Source organism: Haliaeetus albicilla, chromosome 11, assembly GCF_947461875.1.
Source record: "Haliaeetus albicilla chromosome 11, bHalAlb1.1, whole genome shotgun sequence".
NCBI lineage: Eukaryota > Metazoa > Chordata > Aves > Accipitriformes > Accipitridae > Haliaeetus > Haliaeetus albicilla.
The window spans coordinates 2,174,510-2,190,797 of NC_091493.1; the positions used below are offsets into that span (position 1 = coordinate 2,174,510).

General features: G+C 47.4%; 1 protein-coding gene across 7 annotated transcripts in view; it reads left to right on the forward strand.

Annotated features, from left to right (window-relative positions):
- LOC104313229 (collagen alpha-1(XIII) chain) overlaps positions 1-16,288 on the forward strand; it is a 63,824-nt gene that overhangs the window by 34,635 nt on the left and 12,901 nt on the right. For 2 of the 7 annotated variants that reach the window (XM_069795792.1, XM_069795793.1), the window contains 15 exons: positions 1,682-1,735; positions 2,849-2,935; positions 3,649-3,702; positions 3,908-3,952; positions 4,594-4,662; positions 5,229-5,252; positions 6,320-6,373; positions 6,900-6,944; positions 7,274-7,426; positions 8,255-8,353; positions 8,966-9,019; positions 9,836-9,877; positions 10,393-10,419; positions 12,260-12,340; positions 14,822-14,857. In XM_069795792.1, the coding sequence (XP_069651893.1) occupies positions 1,682-1,735; positions 2,849-2,935; positions 3,649-3,702; positions 3,908-3,952; positions 4,594-4,662; positions 5,229-5,252; positions 6,320-6,373; positions 6,900-6,944; positions 7,274-7,426; positions 8,255-8,353; positions 8,966-9,019; positions 9,836-9,877; positions 10,393-10,419; positions 12,260-12,340; positions 14,822-14,857 (924 nt within the window). The remainder of the gene's footprint in view (positions 1-1,681; positions 1,736-2,848; positions 2,936-3,648; positions 3,703-3,907; positions 3,953-4,593; positions 4,663-5,228; positions 5,253-6,319; positions 6,374-6,899; positions 6,945-7,273; positions 7,427-8,254; positions 8,354-8,965; positions 9,020-9,835; positions 9,878-10,392; positions 10,420-12,259; positions 12,341-14,821; positions 14,858-16,288) is intronic. The other 5 variants (XM_069795794.1, XM_069795797.1, XM_069795796.1 and 2 more) reach the window with 5 other exon arrangements.

Consider the following 16,288-nt stretch of genomic DNA (forward strand, 5'->3'; position numbering starts at 1 on the left):
AGCCCTTATGAGCATGTGTATTGAAAACTAGTCCCTGAATGAAAAGTAGGATACCAAAAGCAGAGCAAGGCAGAATCAGGAATTCACAGAGGTCTGGGACAGGATTAGAGGTTATATCCTTACAAAAACCCCAAAGGCCAAACATTTTCTTTGGATATGAGGTCCTGCAAATGTTTTCCTTCTTTTCAGGGAGAGAAGCATTAATTTGCGGCAGCAATATGCATGCTCTGTCAGGGGAGGAAAGTTGGGGGGGGCCTTACAGGTGGCTGGAGGCCAAATTACCTTCAAGAAAGGGGTCACTGCACTCTAGAATTGCCTAAAAAAATAAGATTGCTGCTAGTTAATTATTTTCCACGGAGCCACCAGTGCATGTCTGTTCGTGGAGCATTGATGCAAGTCCCCTGCATGTCAGATGTGTGCCCTTGAGCTCTGACGAGATGGGTGTGCAGCACCAGCCTCTGCAGGCAACAGCATGGCTCCCAGAGGAACTCTTTGCTAGCCTTGCTGATCTGGTGTGCTGCTGTTGTGGAGACAGCTAGGCACGTGCTGGGGGAAAGAGGTTTTGAATTGTTCTTTGTAATCTGTACAAGTTCTTAAGTCTTGGAGGTGTGAGGATTGCAGGTAAGAACACAACTTTTTCTGATGATGCATTTGAAACATGTCTTCATGGTAACAGAAACCTCTGATATCACTCTCTGTTCTGGCAAAATGCAGACTCCTGAACAGGACACTCTAGCTGGAAACCATGGGCTTAGCAGCTGGATGGAATGGGCTGAATAGAACCTAACTTCAACATAAAGACCACTAATTGAGCTCCAATATTCAAAAGATGACCCAGATGTCATGGTGAACCAAGCAAAGTCACTTCACCAAGTGAATGCTGGATGCCCTCCATTGCTCACTGCCCTGTGGCATCCTCCATACTCTATGGTGCCTCACGCAGCTCAGCCTGAGGGCCTTGCTCTCCAGGCATTGTTTTACACCATCACCTTCTGTCTTTGCCATTTTTGCCACTCCTGTTTTCACTGCTTTTCATGACCAGTATGTGTCACAGAGCTTGGCTGCTGAGACACTGCACTGTTTCAGGTTTTTTTAAGAGCATGATGAGACTGGGATTTGGAGTTAGGGAACAGGAGCAGGAAATGCCCCTTGGGAGAGGTGTGGGAATGTTGGTTGTGAGATCTTTGCCAAAGCAAAGCAGTGTAATTCACAGTGTAATGAGGAGCTGTGAAAACTGGGATGGACTCAAGCAGCGGACAGTTTCTGTGCAAAGAGCTGAACTATGGAGAAAGTCTTGCACTCCGCATAAAATTTGCCCTGGGCAACAACTTCTCTGGATGTATGGAATGGCAAGAGCCTGTGCTGAAGGACTGACAGGGAAAAGCGTTTAGCAGACCAGAGTGATAAGGAAGATGCACAGGGGGGATCCTGGATCTCTTTCCCACTCACCTTCCTTTGGAGAGAAATAGCAATGGTGTGCAGAGATAGTCAAGAGGACAGGATAAAGCATTCACTGTCCTGAGCAGGTGCTGCTGGAGTACGCCTTGTCTATGTCTATAATAAAATCCCCTGGGGAAGGGAAATAGGGTTTGAAACAAGGAGCAGCTCATCCATCCTTTGGCTGCTTCTGCAGGACGGAGAGCCTGCAGAGTCAGCCCGACCATGTCTGTTTTACCAACAGGGTGAGAAGGGACGAGCTGGTGACCCTGGGCTTCCTGGACTCCCTGGCACGAAGGTTTGTATCTTCTCTGATTTTTTTAGGGGGGCCACTCTCATCCCCTTTCCTTCCTCCCTCCTGTGCCAGCTGTGCACAGCTCATGCGCTCTTAGGTCACTGTCGCAGCGTACAGCAGCATGTTCTGTGAAGCTCAGCTGGATGTCAGCCCCAGCCAGGGATGTGATGGGGTCACACAAAGGATGCCTTTTTGTGAGGAATTGCATGCCTTCCTGCAATGACGGGGAGGCTGTGGTCCTGGGAACGTGACCACGGAATCGTGTTCCAGTAGTTTGCCTTTAAAAGCATGAGCTCAGACGTAACGTGGCATTTCAGCCTCCCTCCTGCTCCACGATCCACATGTGAGGAGGAGATGGGCTTTTTGGGAGCTGCACTGCTGTGCTCTGAGGTGGAAGAGTAGCCTTGTGCTTGGAGAGACCCAGGGCAGGTCAGCTAAAGCTAAGCTCTGAAACTGTGGCTTTTTCCCTGTGCTCCGGGATATGGATAGAAATCACACCTTTCAAATCAGACTTTTACGGGGTGCTTTTCCTTCAGGAAAGGGGACAGTGCACTGAGTGACAGTGGCCATTTCAGGAAAGGGTGAGGGTGTAATGGCAACTCGGTACAAGCAAAGCTTTCCTGTTACTGCCTTTGTACCTGCTCTGTGCAAAGGATGTGGTCTGCAGGGCCGACTGTCTGGCTGATGACCGCAGCTCCAGAGCGAGCCATACCAAAAAAAGCCACCATCAGGTGGTTGGTGGTTTTATCAGCTCAATTTCAACAGTAGAAGAAAACAGTTGTGTTTGAACTGGAGCCCGGGGGATGAGGTCTGTCCACAGGTGGCTTTATATGGCACTGGGGAGTAAGGGCCGAGCAGCAGCACTGCAGCCAAAGGGATGACGATAGCTGTGACCACTGGCAGGGCTCTAGGTGGAGCCCCCAGGCAGAACTATGTTGGCCTGGTTCCTGGACAGCTGGTGGCTCTGGAGCAGTGATGTTTCTGGGCTAGCAAGAGGCCAGCTGATGGACCAACTTGTCTTGGGCCCTGTCTCTCTAAGCCAACAGTTTGGCAAGTGAAATTATGGAGATGGAGAGACTGAACTGTGACACGTGGCTTGTTCTTCCTTGCAAACAGGGAGAGAAGGGAACTGCTGAGAATGCCTTGGTGGGAGGTAAAGGAGAACCTGGCCCTCCAGGTCTGCCTGGGCCCCCTGGACCAAAGGTGAGTGTCTTTTCCTCCACTGAGTTGTGTATTGTGAGGGATTATGACCAGCACAAGGTGTGTAGGAAGGGGCAAAGGTTGCATTCATCTGTGCCCACCTCTGATTACCTGCTGAAGGGACATCAGGTTCTGCAGAGCGTTTTAATTCTGTTGTTTTAAATACAGAAGGTGAGAGAATTTGTGAACTGTGTTTCGGGGAGGAAAATATCCTCCTTGTGCTCAGATAACTCCCCTCTAGGTTCTGTGAGAATCTAGTTGCTCCGAATCAATGACAGCCTCTAGTCCCTGTGGTATCTGAGTCAGGGTGGACACGGGGAGGCAGGATGGAGGCCTTCCAAGTCTTCTCTCCCCTTCCTCTTCCACCTCCTCAAGGAGCAGCAGCAGTAAAGTCCTGCCCCTTTGGCAAAGGTCACCAAGAACACGTAAATCTGAGGTCCAGTCTCAGATGTACTTGGAACAGCCCTCCTGCGTGCTTACTTTGGGTCTGAACTGGGTGCTTTCCTTCATGTTGAATACTCCCTCCGCACTGTGTAGAAGAGAAGGGCACCTGGTAGGACGTCGTGGCAGGAAATTTGGGTTACCCGAGGAGAAGAGGGCACAGCAGGGGTACTTGACTGGTGCAGTTCTTCCTCCTGGAAATGCAAAGCCAGCAGTAGAGTCGCACCCCTTCCACGGAATACAAACCCATCCCTTTTCCTTTCTCTTTCTCTCAGGGAGAAGCTGGTGACATTGGCCGGCCTGGTGCTGCAGGGTCACGGGGGGAAAAGGTACAGTCCTTCTGCACAACCCAGCTCCAGGTTCAGTAGCTGCAAGTCTGTTCCTACGTGTACAAAACTTAGCTGAAAAGGAGCATTTTAAAATTAAGCTGTCTAGTCCCAACCTGTTTCAGAGGACCAGCAGAGAACAATGATTCCTGGAGTTCAAGCAAGTGAAGGGATAGGCTTTGTTAACAGCATGTTCTTCTTGTTACAGGGGGAACCTGGTTCACCGGGAGACCAGGGACCCATGGGCCCAAGGGTAGGTGTCCCTCCACTGACACTTGAAGAGTTTTGGCCTTTCAAAGAGGTCTAAGGATAGTGGGACCACACTGACAGTCTAGATTGGGCCTCTGCTTTCTTGACAGATGTTCTCACTGTCACTAAAAATGCTTATAGCTGGGCAGTGGCTGAGTTTGAGACAGGCCATTTGTCCACTCCATACCCTCATCAGAAGACACCCACACCTTAGGGGGGAAAAAGTCTTTCAAGCCACCTTAGGGTGTATGCTTGGCTCATTCATAGAAGGAGGTGGGTTTGGACATCCCAGTCTGAACTCAGGCCTTTGGCATATCAACAAAGGGCAGCAGGAGGGTGTTTGGTGTGCACTCAAGTCTGGCAATTGGTCAGACAATCCAGCTCCTGGATTCTGGCCTCAACTTCACCACTCACCAGACCTGCCAGCTTTAATGGTCATGGCACGGTGATCTGGGCTTGTCTGACTACATTTCTGTAGTGTTTCCTCTATAAAATGTGCTTTTAAGAGCTTTGTTTAATCAAGGAAAAACTGGAGGCTCACGAAAGAGCCCCCTCTGAGACCCCTTTTTCAGGGTGAACCACAGCTCCGAGTGCCCATAGGAAGGGCAATCCCCAGGCCCTGGCTAAAGAGCTGGTATTTTGCAGGGCCCCAAAGGAGAGCCTGGGAAGGATGATATGATGGACTACGATGGTAACATCAGTGAAGCTCTCCAGGTGAGCAACTGCCCTCCTGGCCCATGAGGGGACTGCTGGCAGCTTTACTGTTTCCTGGGGGATGCAGACAACTGGGAACAATGTAGATCTGCTTCCTCAGCAGTAGCAGCAAAGGGAAGTACTTGGTTGTTCCATAGTCCCCCTCATCCTACAGCTCACTGCATATAGTGTTTTGGTAAATACTTGTGCACCTTGTTTAATTGATATATTAACACTGGTGGGCGTAGAGGTGATGTGAATTGCCTCAAGAGTGGCCCATGACTTGGGGTAGATGGTGAATGAAAGGACTGCAAAGCTTCCTTGGAAGTGTGCACTGATGATGTGAAGTGAGCAAGTGGCTATGCCCAGCTCTGGGCTAGCCTGGGTTCTACTTGGAAAAAGGGGAAATCATAGAATAACAGCTCCATGGGACTCAGAGCTAGTTTTTTTGCTTTTGTTCATTTTGTAGGCTCTTTGCTCATTTGGGCCAGTGTTATGTTAGTGGAAAACAAACCACCTCCAGGAAAAAGCTTAGCTTTCCAATGGCTGTTTTCTTTTTTGATTTTTTTTTTTTTCTTTTTTTCTAGGAAATACGAACTTTGGCCTTGATGGTGAGTTCCTAGCTTTGCTGCGTGGTTTTAAGCAAGTAGCCATATGTCCATCCTAAGCAGATGGCCTGACAATTTAGGTGCAGCTAAAACATTTGGCCTTTGCTGTTGGGAGCTGGAGTAGGGGCAGCTGACAGCTGAAGGAAAAGCTCATCTTGCCTTCTGATCGTGGCTCTTGAATTCTAATCAGGCCCTTTATTTCTCTGCTTTAAGAGGTAATACATGCTGCTCACAACAGGGATTGCTCAGAAGGAGCAGGGAAGAGCAAGGGGGACTGACCAAAGCACGGAAAAAGGAGGCCTTGGGTGCTTTGCGAGAAAGCTTATGTTGGCAGTCTGTGGTGGACACTTTCTGTGATGGGAGGGGAGGACATATTTTCACCATTGATAAGTATAACTTGACATAACAGTCCTGTACAAAACTGATCATTTAAAACAGCAGTGACTACAAGCCCTCTGAAGACAAAGAAATGTAAAGTAGTTATTTTGAGCCAAAATAAGGGAAAAAGTATCCCTGAATTTTGCTTCTCGGGACGAGAAACCTGCTTAGGAAAAAAGATGGATTTTTTAAATGCAGTATGGCAGGGCAGCACAGGCGTAAGCAGCATCACTTGCTAGGCCAAATTGCTCCCTAGGTTTCCTTAAAGGGTAACTGCCAAGACTGATCAGGAAATCTGCTCAAAATACTAGGGCCATTTACCTCTGCTTAAGCTGTGCTTGGGATCTAAGTAGTACAGTGTTTCCTATGATCTCTATTCTAAAAGTGTACTTTTGTAGATAGGAAGGGACAACCTTAAGTTAGTCTTAGTTTCAGGAGCAGATAGCTGTGGTCGTTTTAGTTTTCCTCCATGAAAATGTAAAGAAATACATACATATCTACAACTCACTTTGGACTGGCCTGCTGCTCACTCAGAACTCTCCATTGCTTGGCTTCCCAAGCAAATACAATTTTAGGAGTTCCTGGGAAAATTCCCCAGCTATTTCCCCTTAAACTCAGAAGAGCTGTTTGGTTTCAAAACCTGAAAATAAAGGCCCTGTTGATAATCTGAAAATGAGTTTTTCTTTATCTAGGGACCCCCAGGACTTCCGGGTGTGGCTGGACCTCCAGGGCCACCAGGACAGAAGGTATTTGCTCAATTGAGCACTTGCAGAGCTAAGGGAAACACAGGAGCGGTCCAGGCAGAATTCCCACACACAACCCCCACCAGCGCTCCTATTCTCCCTGTCCAGCACTATCAGACTGTCCTGCTGGCCTCTACCACTCCTCCTCATGCGCAATATCCTGAAAATCTCTTTTCCCACAATGATAATGCCTTATCAGAAAGATGAAGGATCCTTTCTACTTGCCCTCCCCTTTTAGGAAGCAGCTTATGGGAACCGATCTCTGTGCAGGGATTTTGTTGGTTGGGAACTATGTTATAGCACTGGGGCTGCGAACTGTCAGTCAGGATAAACAAGGCTGGTGAAATTCTTAGGCAGTCACACATGTATTGTTTCAGCAGGGGTTTCCATGCTTTTTTTCTGTGACTATTAGTTACCAGAGTCCCTGCAGACTATTTCTGTAATGCCCACCCTTCATCATCGTAGTGCCATGCAGAAGGAGTCAGAATAGGTGCTTTCAAACTGCCAAAGTAACAATTCTGTGTTTCAGGGTGAAATTGGCTTGCCAGGTCCTCCAGGCCATGATGGAGAAAAGGTAAGACATGGTGCCTCTATGGATTGCTCTTCCCTTTAGTGGTCTTACCTCTGTCACTAACATTGCACGGTTGCTTTTCCCACAGGAGAAAAAATTATTTTGCTTTACAAAAATGAGCATTAATGGTTTATCAAAGTCCTCACCTATAGGGAGTGGCTGGGATGGCACGGCAAATCTACTTTGTCCTGCCCCCATGACTCCTCAAAGGGCATTACTGCGAGTGAGAGGATGAGCAGTGAAAGAAGTTCTGGGCCAGGGGCTCACTTTGCAGGAGTAACCTTACTCTTATCTGTAAGTGTTTCACTCTGTGTTGTGTGGATTTCTTTTAGGGACCACGTGGCAAGCCTGGAGAAATGGGCCCCCCTGGCCCTCATGGACTGCCAGGGAAGGATGGACCACCTGGAATAAAGGGAGAGCCAGGCCATATTGGGGTCACAGGAGAAAAGGGCGATAAAGGAGAGCCGGGACAAGCTGGCTCACCGGTGAGTAAATCAAAGCCTCTCAGAGCACTGCTGGCTGTCCAGGTTATGGGACAAGGCCCTGGGACTTCTTGGATACCTCAGAGCCCCTCCGACATGGGTGCTGGAGGCACCTCATCACTGCTGTATGAAGTGTGCCAATACAGAAGCAACGTCTTGGCTCCCTGGCAGATGTGTCCATCTTGCTGGAGTGGCTGTCCCCAGCTGCGTGCCCTGCTCTGTCACTTCCTCAGCTTGTTGCCTGGTGTATTGCTTAAACTGAAACGCCACTGTAAGCAAGCAGGCCTGACTGTGAGAAGGCAGCTGAGGTACCAGCACACATGCCCTCCTGGGAGGGCAACTGCATGGAGTAACCCCTTACATCCCCTGCCACTAACCAGGGCAGAGTGCCCAGTCTCCCAGCTTCAGTCTGTCACAACTTCTGTGTCCCCAGCACTAGTCACGAGGGTTTTATGCAATGAGTTTCTGCCTCTCTACAAGATTACTAGGATAAAACTCTTGCTGTCACAACAGCTGGCTATTGGGGAGTGATTTCTAGCATGGGCTCCAGCAAACTGCATAACCGTGAGCAGAACTTGGAGGCAGGAAAGCAGTACCCCATCCCTGCTCTGGGGACCGGCACATCCACAATGACAGGAGGATGTTCAGGCATTTGCATGTCCAGTTTCAATACTAGTGAAGCCCTGCATTTCCCTGAGCACCTGATGGTTGTCTGGGGTTTTCAGTGTGTTCTTGGGATGACCAGCGCCAGTCTCAGCTCTTGCAATGATGTCTCATATGTCTGCCTGACTTAGTCTTGCAAAAAGTCCACAAATCTTTCTTGATCCATAGGGTCTTGATGGCCCCACTGGAGAGAAGGGCGAACGAGGTGACCAAGGGATTCCAGGACCGTCAGGATTGCCGGGTCCCATTGGACTTCCAGGACTGACAGTAAGAGTGAAAAAGAGGCTCCTCTTTCCTGCTTGGCAAAGAGAAAACAGTGTAGAGCAACACACAAGGGTTTATTTCCCAAAGTGCTGAGTATCTCAGGAGCCTCAGACCCCTACCCCTTAGTTAGGTGCTTAGGTGTCACTGGACGTCCGTCAGGTCTCCAGCAGCAGGCAGGGGGCCAGCTGGGCATCTGCCCCCACTGCTGTCTGGAGGTGCTGGCTCTGGCAGCTGCCTGCAGAGCCTGCGTGGCAAAGTCAGCTGAGACGCCTAGTTTGCTGGCAGCATGGCATCGTTGCTCCTTCCCTTAGAGGCTGCAGCACAGCAGAGGGGTGTCAGGCTGCTGTTGGGGAAAGGCAAGCAAAATCCTGTGGCACTCCCCTTGCACAGCTGTGAGATACCACTCCTGGAGGCCTCGCTTTTTGTAGGGTGCCTCCTCTGGAAGCAGAGGTGCAGGAGAGCCGCAGGTGAGCTGTTTGTGATATACATGGTACGTTCCCACTCCTCCTTTGGGGAACTGCTGCTTGCCAGCACATGAGTGGTTCACAGATGGCTTCTGATGGAGTGAGACTCCAGAGTGCTGCTGGTGGTGACAGGGTCTGTTGTTGTGTGCAGGGAGAGAAGGGTGAACCTGGGGAGCGTGGAGACAAAGGAAATCCAGGAGAATCGGTAGGTCACCTTTCTCATTTTCCTTCTGCAATCTTGGCAGTAGGGGAGGGATGATGTGGCAGCAGTGCTGCTGAAAACCAGCACATCCCACCCTCTTACGACACACATCTCATTGAGGACAGCAAGCTTCATTTTGTGGGACTGAATCACCAGCCACCTCTAGCTCCCGATGCCCTACTTTTCCCTTACACAAGAACAATCTAGCTCATGACAAGCAATCAATAATGAATGCCTAGGGAAGAATAGAAGATCATGGAAAGCATAACAAATATTTCCCTCGGCACTTGCGGTGAAGGGATTTCCTGAACAATACTTGCATGTATCTACATATATGTATTTTTCAATAGGGTTTGTGTTCTTGAATTTGTCTGTTCTCCCCTCAAAGCTCACCCCTAGCTTTTGTAGCACCCTGCAGCAAGGAGTCCCACAGGCTATCAAAACACTCTTCTGCATGTGTGGAGCAAGCCACCTTCTTTCCTATCTTTTGAAACAGCTGCTAAGCTGTTGACCTTGTGCCTCCTTGCCGGAATGGTGGTAGAGTAGTGGAAGTGGACCTTTTTTTGGAAAAAACTCACTGCTTTCCCTCCTCCTAAATATCTGCAACTGCTGCATAACCTTCCCCAGAGTCCTGCTGCTTCTACTCAGCCACTGTCCTGCATTGCTGCCACTTCCTAACACAGTCCTTAAGGGGAGTCCAGGTTTCCAAGCCTGGTAGAGCTCTGCTGCGTCCTGTGCCCTGCCTCCCCTCTGAGCAGTTCCCTTTACCTGCTGAGGGCAGCAGATTATGACAGTGACTTCTCTTGCCTTGCTTTCTAGATATCTGGCCCCCCTGGACCCCAAGGCCCACCAGGACCTCCAGTAAGTTTTGAGTGATTCACCTGAGGAGCAAGACCATGGGAATGAGGATAGAGCGGGAAGTGGCTGGGGAGGGTTCTGGGCAGAGAAAATAGCCAGAAACACTGCAGCATTGAAACAGTAACATGCTTAGTATCACTTCCAAAACCACCCCCCAGGGTAGGTCAGAGCTACCATGGGCTGGGTAGGTAAAGAGAGAAGGTTAGGTTTGTCTGAGATGAAAGGGAAGACAGTAGCAAGATGGAATGAATAGGATTAAAGGGATCAACTTCAGAAATGGTCTTAATAGCAAGCCTGGCCCACTGCCGGGTGGTTCTTGGCGAGAGCCGCCTCATTACCAGATGAGAACAGTACATGAAGTGCCCTTCACACAAATAAAGAGGCCTTCAGGCTAAGCATTTGTGCCTTCAGTGTGACAGAAAGCGAAAGCTCTATACTGCATGCTGAACTGTGATAACCTGGATTTTAAAGCATATCCTTAAATATTACTCATATCTTGTCTTTCATCCCAAATACAGGGTCTTCAGGGCCTCCCAGGACCGAAGGTAAGACTGCAAAAAAGTAACATTCTGGAATTTTACTAGAGTTGTCCCAGGTGCAAGAATTCCCTTCAGTAACAACTTCCTAGCTTTCAAATGTTACTTTTCTTCTATCTTGGTAGGAGGACAAATCCTTCTGGATATTTTCTTGAAGGAAATGGATTAGCAGCACTTGCTTTAGGACCCAGAAAACTGGTCATTCTCTCCAGTTTTCACCCAGAGAAGTAGGAAGTCACTGGCCCTTGGAAATCTTTCCATGAGAACATAGTTGAAATCTTTGTCTGAAGGGTGCAGGTCTGTACAGTGGGCTGGACAGGCTGTCATACAACCTTAAGTAACTGAGCTCTAGCTTAAAATTAGCCAGGTTCTGTACCCTGTAAATTCTGCTGTAAAGCCACTCAAGGACTTCGCTGTTCTTGGTGATGAGAAGCTTTCTAATCTCCTTCTAAATGTGTTTATGCTCAGCCTGCACCATTGGTTTACCTGCTGTAAAACAGTACCTAGATGAAAAAAATATTTGAGTGGAAATGTTCAAGGAGACCTGTGTTTTTCCTCTGACATTCTGGCAGAGATTGGCAAATGTGGGAAGTGTCTTCATCCTTCTTGTTATGCTTAGATTTGGCTACCAGTACTATTTGGGTGCTAAAGGGGATGGTATATTTATCCTGATTCATCTTTTCTCCAAGTGTTGATTACAGATACAGTTATCTGTCTTGCTTGTCTGTAACTCACTAGCCACTGATATCAAGTGTCTGGGAAAGTTCCGTAAGATGGAGTTGTCTTTGAGGTATGGGCCAAACAAATGCAGGTGAAAGTCTGGCACAGCACAGACTGGATTATAGGCAGAGGAAGTACTGCAGCAGTTTCTCCTTGAACCACGTAGGCCTAAATAGCAGGTGCAATGAGATGTCCTGAGCGTGGAAGTTTTTGTTCCATCCCTGCAACCTGTAATAAGTCTTTTTGTAAAGAGGCTTTCAGTAGTGGGGAGGAAGAGCATTTCATACCTTTTGCAGACACATCAGAAATAAGTAACTCTTCCAGGTATGTGCTCAAGCCAAACAGCATTGTAGGGCAGTGATACATGGCTGTATGGAAACTGGAGTGCTGGTAGAGTGGGCCAGCAACATGGTGTCTTATCATTGTAGGAGAGTACAGCAACCGGGCTTACTGTTTCTGTGCAAACTTGGTTCTTCTGATACTTCTGTTTCAAAATGCAACCAAGATAATGCTTTAAAATACCTTATGAACAGGAGGGTGGGGGGGAAGCTTTGGGTTGCTTTTTGAATTTATGAAAAAGGAGTATTTTGTTTTAATATTGCTTTATAGTTTATAATAGAGAATTTAAAAAATACAGTTGGAAAAGGAATAATGAAATTATTTTCCCCAAAATTTTGAACCTGATGCCTTTGCATTTACAAAAATCTTTCCAAAAAAGATTTCAGTATGATTTTTCTTCAAAGCTTATAGACACCTGTCATTCACTTCCAATGAATCCACATCTTAAAATGTAAAACCACCCTATCGGATAACTTCTGGTTCCTTCTATTTACTGACGCTCCCTGCAATAGCAGGGAGAGTGACACAGAAGTGAGCTCAGTTCCTCTTTGACCGCCTTGACCCACTGGGCCTGACTCTCCTCTTACTGCCATTGACTGAAGACAGGTGCTCACGCAGAGGTCGCTTGACTGATACTGGTTTTCTTCAGATTGGGCTGAGAATCAAGCTAAAGCATTGCTCTGCTGCCTCTTGTATTCTCTCTAATCCTTCTGCGCTCTCTGAAGGGAGGAATGTTTGTTATATAAGTGGTGTTATGGTGGGTTTATTTTCTGCTCCATCCTTCCTTTAGGGGGAAGCAGGGATTGATGGAATGAAAGGAGAGAAGGGTGCCCAGGGTGAAAAAGGAGACAGAGGGCCACTGGGATTACCCGTAAGTATCCAGGAAGCAAGCAGCACTTTATGAGCCAAACTTATATCAGCTGTAAAAAGATCTCTCAATAGGAGACACACGCAGGGATGTGATATGTAAAGTCAAAGAAAGAGATGATCTATAAATAACTGTGCCTTTGCTTTTTAAACTTAAAGCCTCAATTTCTTATAGAACCTTCATCTTTTAGAGCTGTTAAATAGATCAATGATCACTTTTATTCTTCCTGCTTCTGGCAGGATTGGGAAAAACAAACAGTAGCTTTCCTGTGGGTTCTTTGCACTTTAGACCAGAAACAGAAGTCAAAAAGATGTGGAAAAGGAAATACCTTCCCAGCCGTTTATCACCTGGGCCAAGCTTTGTACAAAAATTTGGTGGTTCTGAATGCATCCAGCTTCTTCACTAGCCAATACTTTCCTATCACTTTTGCAATGGAATCAATGCTTTCCCTGACACGGTAGAAGCGTGGTGTGTTCCCTGCTGTATGTGAACTCAGTCACATTAGACAAGTGTTGGTGCACTGCTTAGCTTAGCAAGGAGGAATTGTGGCAGAATTATAATGAGTTACAGGAGCTTTAGATATAAACCTGAAGACCTCGTGAAGCTCTTGGCTCACATCTGCTAAAAGCTTCTTCGCCCACTGTCTGAGCTGACAGCTGATAATGAATTAGTGGTAACTTAGTCCCACCCAGTTGCTCTGCCAGCCCCTAAGTTCTCTCCTCATAAAAAGCACTGGTGGCAGAGCACACCCTCTCCCTTTGCTGAATGTACTGCCTGGAAACAAGCACTGCAAAACGCATCTTGTGTACTGTGTGACTTTGTCAGCCTGTGTTTGATCACCCAGATCCCTTGTCTCTGACTTTGGCTGAAATGTGCGTGTCTTTGTTTGTAAAATGTTTTCCTCTTTTAGTTGTGCTATACCTTCTAGGGCCTGGATGCTTCTCATCGAGCTCTAGGTACTTAAGTGAGCTCATCATGAGTGTATTCACTGTGGCTCCATGCAGAGCCAGCAGGGAGAAAGCGATGCTTTCGGAAGGCTCAAATGCAAAGGTTTGTGCCTCAGTGAAGCAGCAAGAAGTAAAAGCACAGTCCTTATTTTGCCCTGAGAAATGCAAATGGAAGCTTTCTGTGTAAATGGTTATTCCCTCAAGTCTGTGTGTTATCAGGACAGGGGAGGGAGGTCCCCATGACAGTCTGAGCAGAAGATGCCCCAGCAATTATCCTGACAAGCTCATCAGTGTAGCAGGGAATGTGCTAGCTGGTTCTACTACAGCAGTGAGCCCTATGAGAAACCAGGGTCCCTTGCCTTTTCGCATCGCTTATCCTGAGCTGTGGAGAGGGGAAGACTGGCCCAGAAGCGTCCTCTTAGAAATGTTTTGTGTTTGGATCAACAATATCAGCTGGCCAGCTAGGAAGCACAGTTACTGAGCTGTTAGTAAGATCAGAGAGATATTGTGGACCTTGTGTCCCTCCTCAGACCTACCTAAGTCTCTTCAAAAGCTTTTCCATGCCTGATCCAGTGTGTTTTCAGCCTGTCAGACTAAATGCAGTGCCAAATAGGTACTGAAATATTTCAAAGACAGACTCTGTAAAATCCCACAGCTGGATCTGCTGCCTTTTCAAGTGTGATTTAGGGCTTGACATCATGCCAGAATTTCAGCACATTTCACCGCCGATTGTTTGCAGTAGCCTTGGACTTCTCTGAATGGCCGACAAGCTGAGGAATTTGTCATACTCAAGTGGAGGAAAACTCAGTGTTTGGTACTTATATTCTACAAAAGCTTTCTCTCCTGGCCACCGTCAGAGACAAGACACTGGGCTAGACGGACCTTGGGCGGAACCATTGTAAGGTCTTATGGATGAGGAAATTCAGGGCAAGAGCCAAGCAGACAGAAAAGTGTCACTTAATCTCAATCTGGTGTAAATCTGCACTGGTGACACAGGAAGATGAGCCACCTGTTTTATAAGCCTCCAGACAACTGGATGTAGAGTGGAGCAAGCCTGCAGCTGACTAAGCATGCACCTACAAGACCTGGGTTTCTTGGTGGGAACTTGAATGGCTGATGGCTCTGCACTGCTTATAAATGCCTCTGTGACCACAGGCCTCTGAGCCTTGTGTCTCCTCTGTGTTGCCCAGCCTGCCACAAAGGCAATGCAGGTCTCAACTCCACTGTCACGTTGTCCTTTTCATCACCTGTCACAGAACAGCGTTTTCTCGGTGGCACTGAGAATGGGAAATTTGCATTCTTAATGGGATCTGAAAGTTGCAGGTCAACATTATATGTATTCAGTGTTTCTATGTTTTTGTTGGTTTGCTTGTAAGTACCATCACCTGTCCTTGAGATCTTAATTTTTGTTTATTGCAAGCATATGTTTGTCTCAAGTCACTGCTTCACTCACCTCTCCCCTCCCCTCTCCTTTCCCCCTCACCCTCCTCCCCTCTCCTCTTGCCTTGTTTTTGTTAACCCTCCCCCATCTGTTCAGGGTGCTTCAGGTTTAGACGGCAGGCCTGGACCACCGGTGAGTTCCATTTCTCCATTACCCTACGTTCCTCCTCCCCAGTATCGTGATTTGTCTTGTCTCTTCCACCAGAGTCTTGTTTACACCAGGAATAACTGTCTTTTCTCCAAAGCAGCCTTGGGAGGGGGGTTAAACTTAGACTGAGAAGTGATGTTACACGCTTGTCTTTTTTGATGCTACGAGTCTGTCTGGATCCTGGGATCACAGCCTACTTGTTCTACTTTATCTCTGTAACAAGATGAATGAAACCTCTGCATGGTTCCATGATGCTCTGTTCTCCTGTCCTCTTTATTACGAGGGGTCTCCATCCTGTCATTCTCCATGGTAGCCTTGCTTGCCACCTTTTCACAGCAGTAGCTCTTCAGTTTTGTCTTAGGCATAATAATGCTGGTGTGTTTTGTCCTGTGAGCAAAAGGCTTTGTGCGTTGTTTTCGCATACGGCACTTAAGGCTGCATTGCCATGGGTTGCAGGTATGCTTACAGGTATCTCTCCATAGCCTGGTAAGCATCTTGCCATGAGGAGAAGTTGCATCTAAAAGACCTTCTGCAAGCAGGACTAGCCCTTCACCTCTCAGCAGCAGAATGCCATGCAACTTCAGCAACTCTGCATGTGCTTTCCTTAGTCCCAGATACGTGAGGGTGGGGGTCGTGGGGTGTGTTCCAGTCTGGTATGTACCCCTGAGAGGTAGCGACATCTGACAGTGGAGCAGGAGGATGCAAGATTCCCACCTCTTGTTGCTAACTCACTGTGAGATGTGAAGGAAATAAACTCCTTGTGCCTAAGCATCTCAGTCTGTGAAATTCAGAATGAGACAAGTAATGCTAACCTTGTTCTGCAAACCATTCTGCTATTCTTGGCTAGCAGCTGTTAAATAAGGGCCAAATATTTTTAATCCCTCTTGGGAGGTCACACATCACCCATGCACAATCCATTTGGCTATTTAAAAAGAAAAAGCAATTTTTCCTCCTCGGTGTAACTGGAAATTATTCAGCTGCTCTAGAACTTCTGAACAGAATCCGAATGACAGCTTATACACTCGCTTGTTTGGGGAAATTGTAGATTTAATTTTACAAATGTGCAGGTGAGATCTCAATGTATTTCATGGCACTAAATGATCTTAAAATGATGCATATGTGCAGGCAATTAAGATTTCCATGATGTGAACTCCTGTGCATGAATCTAAGGAGAGCCTGATTTTTCTCACTTCCTTCACTGCATTTAAGTTGTGTGCTGCATGGACTACTTCTCCACTTACATTCTGCAGATCTTAACTTGTCTGAAAAGCTCTCCTGATCCACATGAGTCATCCTGCTCACATCAGAGGGGTTACTTTAGTGACTAAGGATTGTGAGCTCATGTGAAAAAGGTGCAAGGCCATTTTCCTTAAGGCTGTTAGAAAAAGATTTCCCTGTTCTGGATGATTCCTCCTT